A 12,333-nucleotide genomic window follows, 5' to 3' on the forward strand; every position below is an offset into this window, starting at 1 on the left:
CTCCCAAGGCCTTCCCATAATCTGTGCATTGCTATGTCAATGCAGCTTCAACCCAGTCGTCCCTTCCAATCAGATGGCTAGCCTTAAGTCCCCTGGAGAATGCCATAGGGTCTCAATGGAAAGTAATGAGAAGTAAGGTTATACACACCCAGATTTAAAAATCAGGTCGAACATTTGATACATGATGAAACGGATAAAAGGGGGCTTTTATAGGCCCCTCAAGAAGGAAATACTTGATACAATGATATATCAAGAAGGTTGATCATCATGGGACTTAATTCTTTGAAAACCTGAATTAAATTTTTCTAAGAAATAAGTCTAAATAACAAACTCATAACAGCGAAGTATTAATAATGAAGGAACTGGAGGTTTTTAAAAGTTCCATTCTGGCATAATTAAAGGATAAATCAGTTCAAATGAAATATGTCACTGTTATTAAAACTTCATTCATTTATTGGAATATGTTTCATGTGAACAGAGTGTATTTTTAAGACTATTCAATTATTATATAAGTCAATGTCATTTCCAGTTTTTGGAAAAATGACATTAATGCCTTGTCATGGAAAATGTAACTGAGTTTACCAGATTAACTTCTCAAAGGCCACCTGATAGCCAGCAGATGGCTTTACTGGAGCCAACGTCAAATCAGAAATTTCAGTTATGGATAGCCCTTAGACTATGCAACCACCATGCACGCATCCCACTGGGTGCCTTTCAAATCATAAAACATGAAGGCTTTCTACTACTTTCATAAACTCCATTTGAACATAATGAAATATGCTCTATCCACGATGCTTACAATAATTAAAGTTTTTTTTTTCCTTAATAAGAGCCTGTCTAGAAATAGTACAATATAAAATGATCATTAATAGACCTGTTATGGTACTTGAATAAATGTCTATCACGACTGCAGGCACACATTAGTAATTTTCCTAAAGAAAATCCATTTTTTATTTCAAATTCTGACATTTTATTTAGAAAAATTACACCCTCTCATTTCATTATTTCAGTAAACGTAATGAGGGTATCGTTAACTACACCTCAGAGTACTTTATTTTCCCCATTTTTTTTTTTTTTAGTAATATGAGTCTACTTGTAATTAAAGGCATGCTACATTAATGACGCCTAAAACTTCCAAGGGAAACATTTAATGTCTACCTCATAATATTATGCCAAAATTACATGCACAGAAGACTTTTTAATAATCTTTGTTTCCTAATTTAGTTTTGATTGGCTCTGAAATCCACAGCAGCACTCAAGGGCTCGCATTTCCACAGTCATCAGCACTTCTGTGCCATAAATTGTACAAACGCACACGACTCCTTCCGTCTGTAGGCTTCTTTTCAAAGCTTCTGTTTAACTTATCCAGAAAATTAGCTGCAGGCTGGAGATAATTGCAGATAATTTTGCCATTTTTAAGCCACTGGGATGTTGTGTGGTGATATGACAGCTAAGTTGGTCTAAACACAAAGGACAAGTCAGGCTTTGTGCTGTCACTTCAGCTTTAACACACAGGTTCGTATCATTCTAATTTGCTCTTTATGCAAATTGAAACAAATTGTAGTCACTAGATGATCTGTGTTTTCGGACAAAGCTGTGCTACCTGAAGCTTTATGGGGCTTAGAGGAGAATAGGATCTATATTAACATGTTAACCCTGCCTAAAACAAAATGCTTAACTCTCCTCTATCCTTCAGATCTTCACCCTTAACAAAAAGTAGAGATATTTTTAGCCCCCAACAACTTAAATGAAATAAATTAAATTAAAAAGAAAATGTATGATCTCGATATACACAATTCATACATATACACACATATATCTAGAGATCTATATATATTTCCTATTCCACTATCCTAAATAGGAGTGTCAGAATTTACCCATAAAACTAATGTTTAAATGCTGGGATTATTAATACGCAACAATTTAAAATCACTAGACATGAAAGAGTTATTAAGTAGGTCATCCAGGTTAATAAGCAGAGATCTGTTGCTGAATGGAACCATGTGATCCTTTTTTTCTTAAAATTTCACTCTGAAGTAAATGCAGTATTCATGGATGGTCCCTGCCCTATAATGATGGAGCAAGTACAAAAAGCAGCAACACAGACTTTTAATGCATTGCCAACGAACGTCGACTTTCTATAAAATAAATGGGCTATGGGAATGATAGGGTATCTCTGACCAAATATCCCCCTGGTGCTCAGAATTGCTATAGTCACAGCTAATAAGGGTGTCACTAGCTGAGCAGGTGATTACTGAAACCATTTTGCAGCAAACATTTACATATAAGGGCTAAGTAGTGATTGTGCTCCTGTGGCAGCTACCCTGATGTAATAGGACATAATGACTCTGAGGGAGCAGGTATGGATGCGTGTGTCAACGAGGGGAGACCGTGAAAGTCATAACACAAATGACTATATGGGTTCCCATTAGACCTTGGGCCAAGGAGCACCTAAATAGGCTCCATATGACAGCTTTACAGCCTTGTGTCAGGAACCCTTACGCTACAGAGTTTTATGGGAAATCCAAAACCGCAGAGAGGAAGTGCTGCTATATTAGGCCATTATCACTGACTTGGTATATAATATCCATACAAACAGTCCTGAAGTTTGCATTTATGGGATAGGTCATTAAATCTGTTATGCCAATCATATGCATATTAAGGAGTCCAAATCAAGCATGGATGGGTAACATCTCGCAAACCTTACACTGTCCCTTGGAAAACAATTCTGCTCAGTGACAATCTTAAACTTACCAAGACTTCCAAATATCTCTATCATTGTAAGATGCAGCCTTTTAAAAAAGCTGTCCTGTGAAGTTTTGTGTAAACATAAAAAGTATACATGTGACTGCACTGGAAAAAGCTGAGGGCTATCATTTTAATTTTTTTCTCTTTTGGTCTCTAACATCACTTAGCCAGTAGACTGGTAAGAATCGGCTTGTTTAAGGGCCTTAGATCTTATCCCTGTGAAAGACAGGCATGAGTTCCGTACTGTGCCCGTTCCCCACTCACGATGGGAGAAAGGGACACAGGAAAGACACCAAGGAAACGCTTCAACATGATGGACAGCGACGGTGCTGAGCAAGCATTCTCTTGCAGGAGGCTGAGATCAGGCATGCTGCACATTCAAAACACATGTTGAACACATCACACAGGGCCTGTGCAAGTGGAAACAGCTCTCTCAACAAGGGCATTTGCTATTTTACTTAGATCTCTAAATTATTAAACGAGTCCAAAAGCGGCCTATTGCTACAAGCGCACACGAACCAATATACAGAGGAGGAGTGCTCATTACGTAAAGAGTTGGCCCAGAGCTCACCATCTGCTGTAAGGGGCGGAAGACTGCACGATCCATCACCAGCACAGCAGTCTCCTCCCAGATATGCAATGAGATCTTAAATTCGACCTTTTATGAGAGATTATTAAAGGCCTTATAGAAAGCCAACATACATTCCTGCTCCGTTACAGATTTATTGTAGTTTTGCTAATATGTTTGCATAAACTCCTCTTCCGGAAGTCTTTGGTATCTCATGTGCAACTTCTTTGCAAAGTATATACCTGCTTCCCAGAGAGACGGGTCCTCTCTTTGAAATATTTAGTCTTTCTGGGCACTTTAGTCATCATGACACCTAATAGCCAAGCTCTTTTTCTCACTCTCCACAAAATCAGGTTTAGACTATAATTCAAACCAGTCCCCAAAGGCACTTCTGAAAAATGGCAAGCCCTTAACTTTTAGGTGAAAACACTCTTTATTGCTCAAAATTGTTTCCTGTTTCAAAACCTTTTCTACTGCGCTGGGCCCAGGATGATCTTATGCTAATTTAACTCACTGGGGACAGTGAACAGATGCTACTTTGATTAATAGTTTCACTATCCTGAAAATGCCAGGCCAGGTTCAAGATAATAAAGTCAGGTAAGAATCCTATTAAAATCTGCCAAATGATTATATCTATTATGTGAGAAAAATAGGACCACAGTTCCTGTGTCCAATGAAGACCAACTCTAACAAAAAAACAATGACACCAACCAAATGAACACACTATGTGACGTCTTTAGCACATTGATTTACATCATTTTAATCACCAAGCTCTAGTACTCATACCTTCCAGGTATACTTTCAGCAATGACCTTTGTGAAAATTCATTGTCACTCCAATGTTACCTGTTCAAATAGCATTTATCTTTCCACCCAGAAAAAGACTTACATACACCATGAAAACAATGAATTCTATAACTCGGCTTATCAAAAGGAGAGTGCAGCTGGTCCTCAAATAACTTTATTTCAATTCAATGTCTAACATTGGAGGACCTTAACTCTCGTTTGTATCAACTAGGCTGAGGTAAAATTCATTTCATTTTTCACCATTTCCCTTAAAGTTGCAGAATCTATGGCTGATAAGTGAGGAGTTACTGCGACTGAATTGGTAGACCCCAAGTCATTATCTTTTAACGAATATGTTTTCGACATTCCAACATTCGCCTTTAAAGGACCCATAGAAAACCACGGCCCTTGACAATAAGGGGCTGCGTGAGTTGACAAATAATACTCTGCAGAAAAAGCTTCTCATGAGGCTCTAGCCCCTCTCTCCTCTGCTTCTCCTCTCACTGGTCTCTCAACCAAAGATTTCCATTACTCGGCAGTTCCCTGATGAGGAAAACCAAGAAGTCTGTTCTAGCCTTGAACTATGAAACTTGGGACTGGCCTTAAATACAACACACACACACACACACACACACACACACACACACACACACACACACACAGTTGGTTTTACCACAACACATGTGGCCTAGTCAGATTCCCCATCTTCAATCTGAAATTTAACTTTCAGTTGGAGTTTTCCGTGATAATTTATATACAGTGCACTTGTCTCAGTGAACCCTTGGGAAAGCGGAAGGGAAGTTCCAGGGCCTCAAGCACATCATGCACATTGCAATTCCAAGCCACGCTGGCCTCCCCTGAGAATGAAGCCAGCCTGTTGGCACGAATCTCCACCTGCACATTCAGCTCACTGCATGAGTTGAGCCTCTACCCTCACCACATTTGTGCTCATACACGACACGCCCCCACTTAATCCGAAATATTCTTTCCAAAAGGGTTGCCTCACCATCGCACAGAATGTCTCAGGAGGGTCTCCGCAGGTAATGTCTGGAGGGTCCAGCTTCACTTTCAGATATTTTGTCATGTCTGTGGACTCTGGCTGACAGGCCATATAATCCCAAACTTTCCCCTCTTCTGTGTAAATCTGAGTCTTACACACATCGTAATGTCCCCACACCAAAGGGTAGGGCTGCATCACCGAGGACACTGTAACCCAAAGGGCGTGAATTGACAGGAATCTTGACAAATACATCTCTAAATTCTTGGCAATTTTCGCGGTGACTAAAGCAGGGTTTCTTATCTGTGCTCTATGTCTATTTTACATACACATATATGTCGACATGTAGGTAGGTCCATATATTTAAAGAAAATTAAAAGACGAGAGCTCAGCGTCGATTCCAAACTAAAAGTGAAGGGCTGAGATATCATGCGCGTTCAGGGATGCTGAGGACTTTGGCGGAAGGCTAACATACTTGTGCGTTAGGCGTTACAGCAACTCACTGGTTTTTCGCTGTCCTAGGACATATCTATCAGATTTGGGTCTAGTTCGGTTTTTGTAAAAGATGTGTCCAATCGCGGTAATGATTCGGCCAAGTGATGGTTGGCTTGTTCTACACCCGATCACCCTGGGAGTTCCTCGACATTCACAGCTCACGAGGGCTGCTCACATGCACTGAGATGACAGCATCTGAAGCAAAAGGATCAGTGGCTCTAGCCGGGTGTCTGTTTCCCATCGATCATTCTTTTCTTCTGGCACCGACACCCTTGTAGAAACAAAATGAGGAAGAGTTATCATCCAAGAATCAATCTATTACAAAATATATGATATGTTGACATTGGGGAGGGTGGATGCAATATAAAGCAAATTGGTGTGACATGGATAACCTTCACTCCCCTGCTTTTCTAGAATGAGTCAACTACAGAAATCATTCCCGTTGGGGGAGCATTTCAATATGAAAGATTTAACTCTTCCACATAACAAAGACAGGTGTGTGTGTTCCAGGTGAGTTACAGGTTTTTACTCCAAAAACTGTATTTCCATCTTGACAAAACTGAGAGCAAGCGGCTAGACTTAAACATTTCTCAAATACTGCAGAGCTAGAAACTCTTCCAGGAGAACAATGTGGGGAATTAGCACTTATTTATAACAATGACAAAGAAGTGACAACTACTTGTATGCCTTTCGTGTCTTGGCAAAGAGACCCTAAAAATCTCCAAATTCCTTGTACGTTTCTTAGCTTTTGTTAGTAGGAATGAAAACCAACATTGTTAGCAAGAGCCTGCCCTTTGGAGTTGCTCATTATTTTGGAAGAATGTCGCATCTTTTGCTTAGTTGCATTTAGTGATGAAGATAATTTGGCTCTCTGAAAAAAAAAATATTCAAAATAAAACCAAAGGAGCAAATTTGCCTTTCATAAGAATTTTCTATTCTCTTACATCCTTTTGTAGCCATTACATCTGCATTTGCAGCTACTTTCTGTAACAGAAGAGAATTTGTCCCAAAGGCGAATATTATATGCTGCTGCTTCAAAATGAAAATCTCTGTAGTAAAACGCGCGATTTAAAATGCACATATAAAAATAGCTGAGGGTGAGTTAACGGGCCATGAAGCAGAATAATACGGCACTAATTCTAAGAGAAAATAAAAATTACTGTTTAAAAGTACTTTTGGTTAACTGATAATGCAGCCTATGTAACTGTCTGTACAAGTCATTGGAGAGTTTAACTAGCAACTTTTCTCTTTAGAGATCACTGTCCAAATCTAAACAAATGGGAAATTTTGGATTCCAGGTTTAACAGAGTGTATTCGTTTAATTAGTTGGTTCTTATTGTCATAGTCCCAATAATTATTTTTTAAGCAATTGAAAAAGGACAAAAAAAGCCTACAGTTTTAGAAATTACCATTGTAGACCCTTCGAATCACAGGAAGCAGTTTAAATATGGAAGTTCACTATCTTTAAAGAATCTTATAAAAGGAATTCACTATATTTAAATAATGCACCATTTTAAACTGAACCAAGCCACAGAAACTACGAAATGCCAACAGATGGTTGAATTGTGTTTCCATAGCAAAGTAATTTATAATAATTGCTTTATGGATGCAAGTGCAATTTTCATTATATTCAATTCATAAAATGTTATCATACAGCTGCAATTTGTGATATTTTCTATTAAGAAAAGTGTTGAATATTTGAGTTCCTATGAAGCAATAATTAGCAGTTTGTCTAAACATATATAAACCAGAGATTTGAATTTGCCTCTTTCTTGTTAACGTAAAGACTATATACTGTGTTGAGCACATTTTGAAATCTGAAGTTAAAAAGAAAAAAATCACCAAGATGCATGTGTTGTGGCTGCTACAACCTTCCGCTGTTTTCAGGGTCATTAGCAATTTAAGTTGATATTTTCAGAAACATCTACCAATTTGACAATTAATAATCTAAAAAGCTGTTGAAACAATACAAATTTACATTTTCTAGATGCATGTTTCAATGGTGTTTACTACTTTATTATAACAAGAACAAATACTTTCAAGGGGTGTGGGGTGGGGGAGCTGGGCATTACAAGCGCAGCAGTGTAAAATCTACTAGACCAGAAATTATTAACGTCAACTCCTAATTTCAAACACATAGCAACTTATTTATCAAAACAATGTACTCTGGAAGACTTGGGATGGACTGCAGCGACTCTGAACTGAGTAAGTACTATGACTTCATATTATTTTAAAAATATGACCTTCAGTATATATTTGAATCTCCGAGATTAATCTTTAAATTTTTTTAATTAACAAGTGTTACCCCCTAACCCATTTATTCTTGGTTATTGTCTGGACCCAAATTTGGCCTTCCTGCAACCACAAAATAAAGGGTGACCACATATATGTGTGTGAAAAATCTGGACACTAAGGAAGCATATGTGAACCTGTCACACATACAGTGATCCCACTGTAACGAATTCTCATTAAAGGATACCAGAATTACAACAATGGTCATTACACAGAATTATGGACTACGCCATTGATCGAATTTAGAGAACTGACAAGGAAAAATGCAGAGGAGTGCAAGATATTTGAATATTAGGCAGTTGCAGGGCTGTGTGACAGTCACTCTTGACAAGAAGCAGCCAATTATAGCTTACATTTCTGGCACAAAACCAATTGTGATTAATAGTTTTCCATTACATTACAGACGTATTATTAATGTATTAAAAATGTCAAGCTTTGGCAAGCACTAATATGGCATGACTCAGTTAGCCTGCAGAATTTACATTTAATGAGCTCCCATTGACACAGAAAAGATATTGACCACAGCATATTACAGAGTAGGAGCAGAGGGCCACTCAGCTGGTCTTTAACATAATTATTTGATTTCGCTCTCATTTTGACGTGTGCAGCATGCATCCTCTACTATGTATCTTTCATATTGGAATTTCCTTACTTTTCAATACCACGTCGGCTTTGAAGAAAATCCTCTTAATAGAAAATTAATAAGACATTAAATATATTAACTTCTGTGACACACAATGGAAAAGTCTCTATCAAAATCAAGAATTTTCTATTAAAGTATAATTATGGAGTTTTCGAAGAAAATAAAACAATGCAAGCAGAATGTTATTTACCCCTTAACCTCTATTACCTAATTGCACCGGTTCCCATCTGGCTATGCTTTCAACCAGGTTAAAGTCATCAATAGCTTCTTAAAAGTGAGATCATCGCAGCAAATAGCTAGGCAAACTGATTATGAGAGGGACAGTCAATGACATATTTGGGGATTTAATATACTAAACTCATCTCCTCTGGCTCATAATGGAACTAATTGCCAAGTAATGTGGACTTTGAATTTGTCTCAGGTGTCCCCATAACATAAACTCCAGAAGCGCTCTGGGCAGCCCCAGTTCTGTTCTTTAACTTTGCAAACCTTGGGAACTCACCCTTAACCCAGTGATGCCATCATCTCTACCTGTGCACTAAAGTACTGAGAAGTCCTCTTGGATAGAAATACCCACTGATACGCTATGAGTACTCCATAGACTTCTGACTAGTGTATAAATTTGCAGAGCCAGTGTAAAAATCTAAAATTGATTTGGACTAAAAATGGGCTATAAAATAGTTTTGCATATGTGGAACACATCTCTTTTTCCAGGATTCTGTAGCTAATTCCCTACCACCTTGGGTTAGCTTTGTAAAAGGTATTTCACAGGCCCTTTCTTTCATCAGAAAAAAAAAAAAGCCTCCCAAAATATTACATGAAAGTAATAATGATCAAAATTATAGACAATTATATTCCAAAAACAATTGCCAATTTCATCAACTGAGAGGAAAATATTGACAGTAAATCCACTAACTCTAGCTGGCTTTCGGTATTCATTTTATTATATAATCTCACTGAGAGGTGGGGGTGGTGGTAGTAGTCTATTTGTTCCATAAATACTCAGCTCTTTGGGGGCACCTGAAATAGACAGCTATTGACTCATTCCTCATAAACATTAAGAATTTTATAATAAGCATGTTTCTGAATGGGAAGGAACAAAAGGACAATAATCACATTTCATTGAGCGAAAAATATAAAGAGATAAAGATATATACAAATTCCATAACCTATCAAAATTAGCAGCTTCCAACACTGTCATGATGAGATTGACTAGGTGAGACAGTTAACATATACTGAATGTTCTTTGCATTTATTTATTAGTTGTGAAGATAGCATTTTCTAGTCACCTTAATGGCTTCTATCCTTTTGTTAACTGTCTCTCAAAATGTAAGGAATTTGACATGTACTGAACACGACTGGTATTTTTTTACTCATACTCAATTGGGTATTATGAACAGCTGCCTATCATGAGGTTAATAAAACCAAATAGCACACCTTAGTGTTTGAAAGATCTGTTTTCATCGAGAGAGGAATGATTAGAGAAATTGGATAGCATATATTCTGCAGGATGTTTAAAGATGGGATAATACATACAATTATTTCAGAATCAGTTAAGCCTCGAAGAAATCTGGTGTTTCTTTCCTTCTATAGGGAAGTTCAGAGATCCATGGTTTCAAATATACATTTAAGAAAACCTACACCCACCCGAAGTTTTGAAAGAAAACTCTGGATTCTGAAGATTATTTTAAAATTATTTTTTAAAGTATGCTAAATCTCTTACTGATCCATAATACAATTTACACACACGAATGTTTTTCTGTGAACACAGAAATGATTTTCTGAGTTGTATGAAATTTTATTTCTTTTCAAGCAACTTAGTGCTTTTTTAACTCTAAAACTCTGGAAATCTTTACAACACTTAGAAAACATATCAGCTAAATGTGTAAAGGTTTAATTTTTAAAGCATATTACTTGATTTTTTTCCAGAATAATATGAAGACAAGTATTTGCTCCTATTGCAAATATACAAAGGGAAATTGTAAAACACATTAGTTTTCTCCTAAAAAAAAAAAAAAGCTAACCTACATCATTTTAATGCACGTGCCCAGTGAAAGCTGACAAAACAAAAACTCAATAGGAAAAACAGCCTTCTGTGCAAATAAAGTGTTTTCTTACAAAATTTTAAGATTATCCCTCTAAAATTTCATGACAGGAAGTATCACCAAATTAATAGACGAATGTATGGAATTCTGAATGCTCTCATGTTGGTCTTGAGTGGTGAACTAGATCTCATTTCATGACATCCAGAAAAGAAAAGGAAATACACCCCTTACGTACGGAGGCTGGAGCAACATTACGTGTGAAACACTTGATGCATTTTTTTTTCTTTGCGGGCTGATCCACATGCAAAGATCCAAATTTTGCCTTAATGAAAAACTGAAAGTTGCTTATCTTCCAAAAGAATCTTGGACAGTTATGGAGCTGCCTTTCCCTTGCCAAAGAAAAGGGAGCAGGGCGCATTAGGCATTCAAAGTGACATAGCTCAAAATACTTAATGAAACCTGGGGTTGCTAATTCCCCACAGGTTAGGGATGTTCCTCCAGGGTAGACAAATGAGAAAAACTCTGCCCCTTCTCCAAAAAAGAGAATCTCTGGAAAACTTCTTCTTAACAAGCTTAACCATTAAGTATATTTGAATAAATGATTTTGTTGGGAGATCTTTCTGGTTACTTTTTTTTTGTTTTTCATTTCTGTAAGATAAGAAAACTTAGCATTTTCAGTCATAAAATAGAGCCTTATTTCTAGAGCGAAGCTACTGCCAGATACACCATATGTTTAGTGGAATTTTGATCCTACCCAGAATTTTCCATTTCAAAGATTGACAGACTAACGCTCAAGAGTGGCTCTATTTACCTTTCCCTGGGTAAAGAGAAGAATGGGGAAGAGGATCGGGAGCTAAAGCCTTTACTCTCTGGAAATCTATATCTGGTGCGATCATAGGAACGCAAACTACAACTTTTCCAAATAAAGTTGCTTTAAAATCTCCGCTAGGAATTTTCCTCCCTTGCCCTGTAAAATGACAACCTCCTAAGTGGATTTCTGGAAAAAGAGGGGAGGGGAAAAAAAAAAAAAAAAAGCTGGGGGTGGGGGGGTGGTTCCCAAGTGAGGTTACTAAAATAAACAGCAGAGGGCGCAGTATTTTTTATCTAAGTTTTCCCGTGTATGAGTCACTTAATTGGTTATTTTGGGCCCAATAATATTCAGTATTATTTGTATTATATATAGACGTCCACAGATCCATACGGGAGAGCAATTCAATGTCTCTATCGAATCCATCAACCGATTAATGCAATGCCGGTAAAGAATCCGAGACAATATTTCAAACAGCATTCCTACACCAAGCCTTTCCCTCAATTTTCCTTTCGCCCCAGCTGCTCAACACGGGATAGTAAGGCTTTAATCTTGCACCAATAAAAGAGATTAAATGAAAGGAACTTCAAAAGCTCTCAATGGGACCAGCAGCTCCATAGGGTCGGCAAGAGGGCAAGTTTTTTTCCCCAAAGCAAAGACGATCCGCGAAAGGGGTGGGGGGCGGGGGGGAAAGGACCCTCTGGTGCGTGATGTGCGGGCAGGTGTGTGTGAGGGAGAGCGCGCTGGGCGCCGGTCCGTCTGTCTGTCCGTGGAGTCACAACCCAGGCTGTGGAAACCACTCACAGCCGCGTCACCTGCGCGGGGCGCACACCCGGGGAGCCGGCAGTGCGGGGGTGAGAGTGCGCGGGGTGTGTGCGCGCAGGGGCTCGGCGCGCTGCCTCCTCCCCGCGCTCCGCAAACTTCCTCGCCCACCCCGAGCCCTCCCTCCCGC

General features: G+C 38.3%; 1 protein-coding gene across 2 annotated transcripts in view; it reads right to left on the reverse strand.

The window, feature by feature from the left end:
* Positions 1–12,333, reverse strand: part of NTNG1 (netrin G1) — a 301,700-nt gene that overhangs the window by 288,004 nt on the left and 1,363 nt on the right. For both annotated transcript variants that reach the window (XM_011368155.1, XM_011368146.1), the window contains exon 2: positions 5,108–5,864. In XM_011368155.1, coding sequence (XP_011366457.1) covers positions 5,108–5,353 — 246 coding nt within the window. In that variant the 5' untranslated portion in view covers positions 5,354–5,864. The remainder of the gene's footprint in view (positions 1–5,107; positions 5,865–12,333) is intronic.

The sequence above is a fragment of the Pteropus vampyrus genome, unplaced genomic scaffold (assembly GCF_000151845.1).
Source record: "Pteropus vampyrus isolate Shadow unplaced genomic scaffold, Pvam_2.0 Scaffold6, whole genome shotgun sequence".
NCBI lineage: Eukaryota > Metazoa > Chordata > Mammalia > Chiroptera > Pteropodidae > Pteropus > Pteropus vampyrus.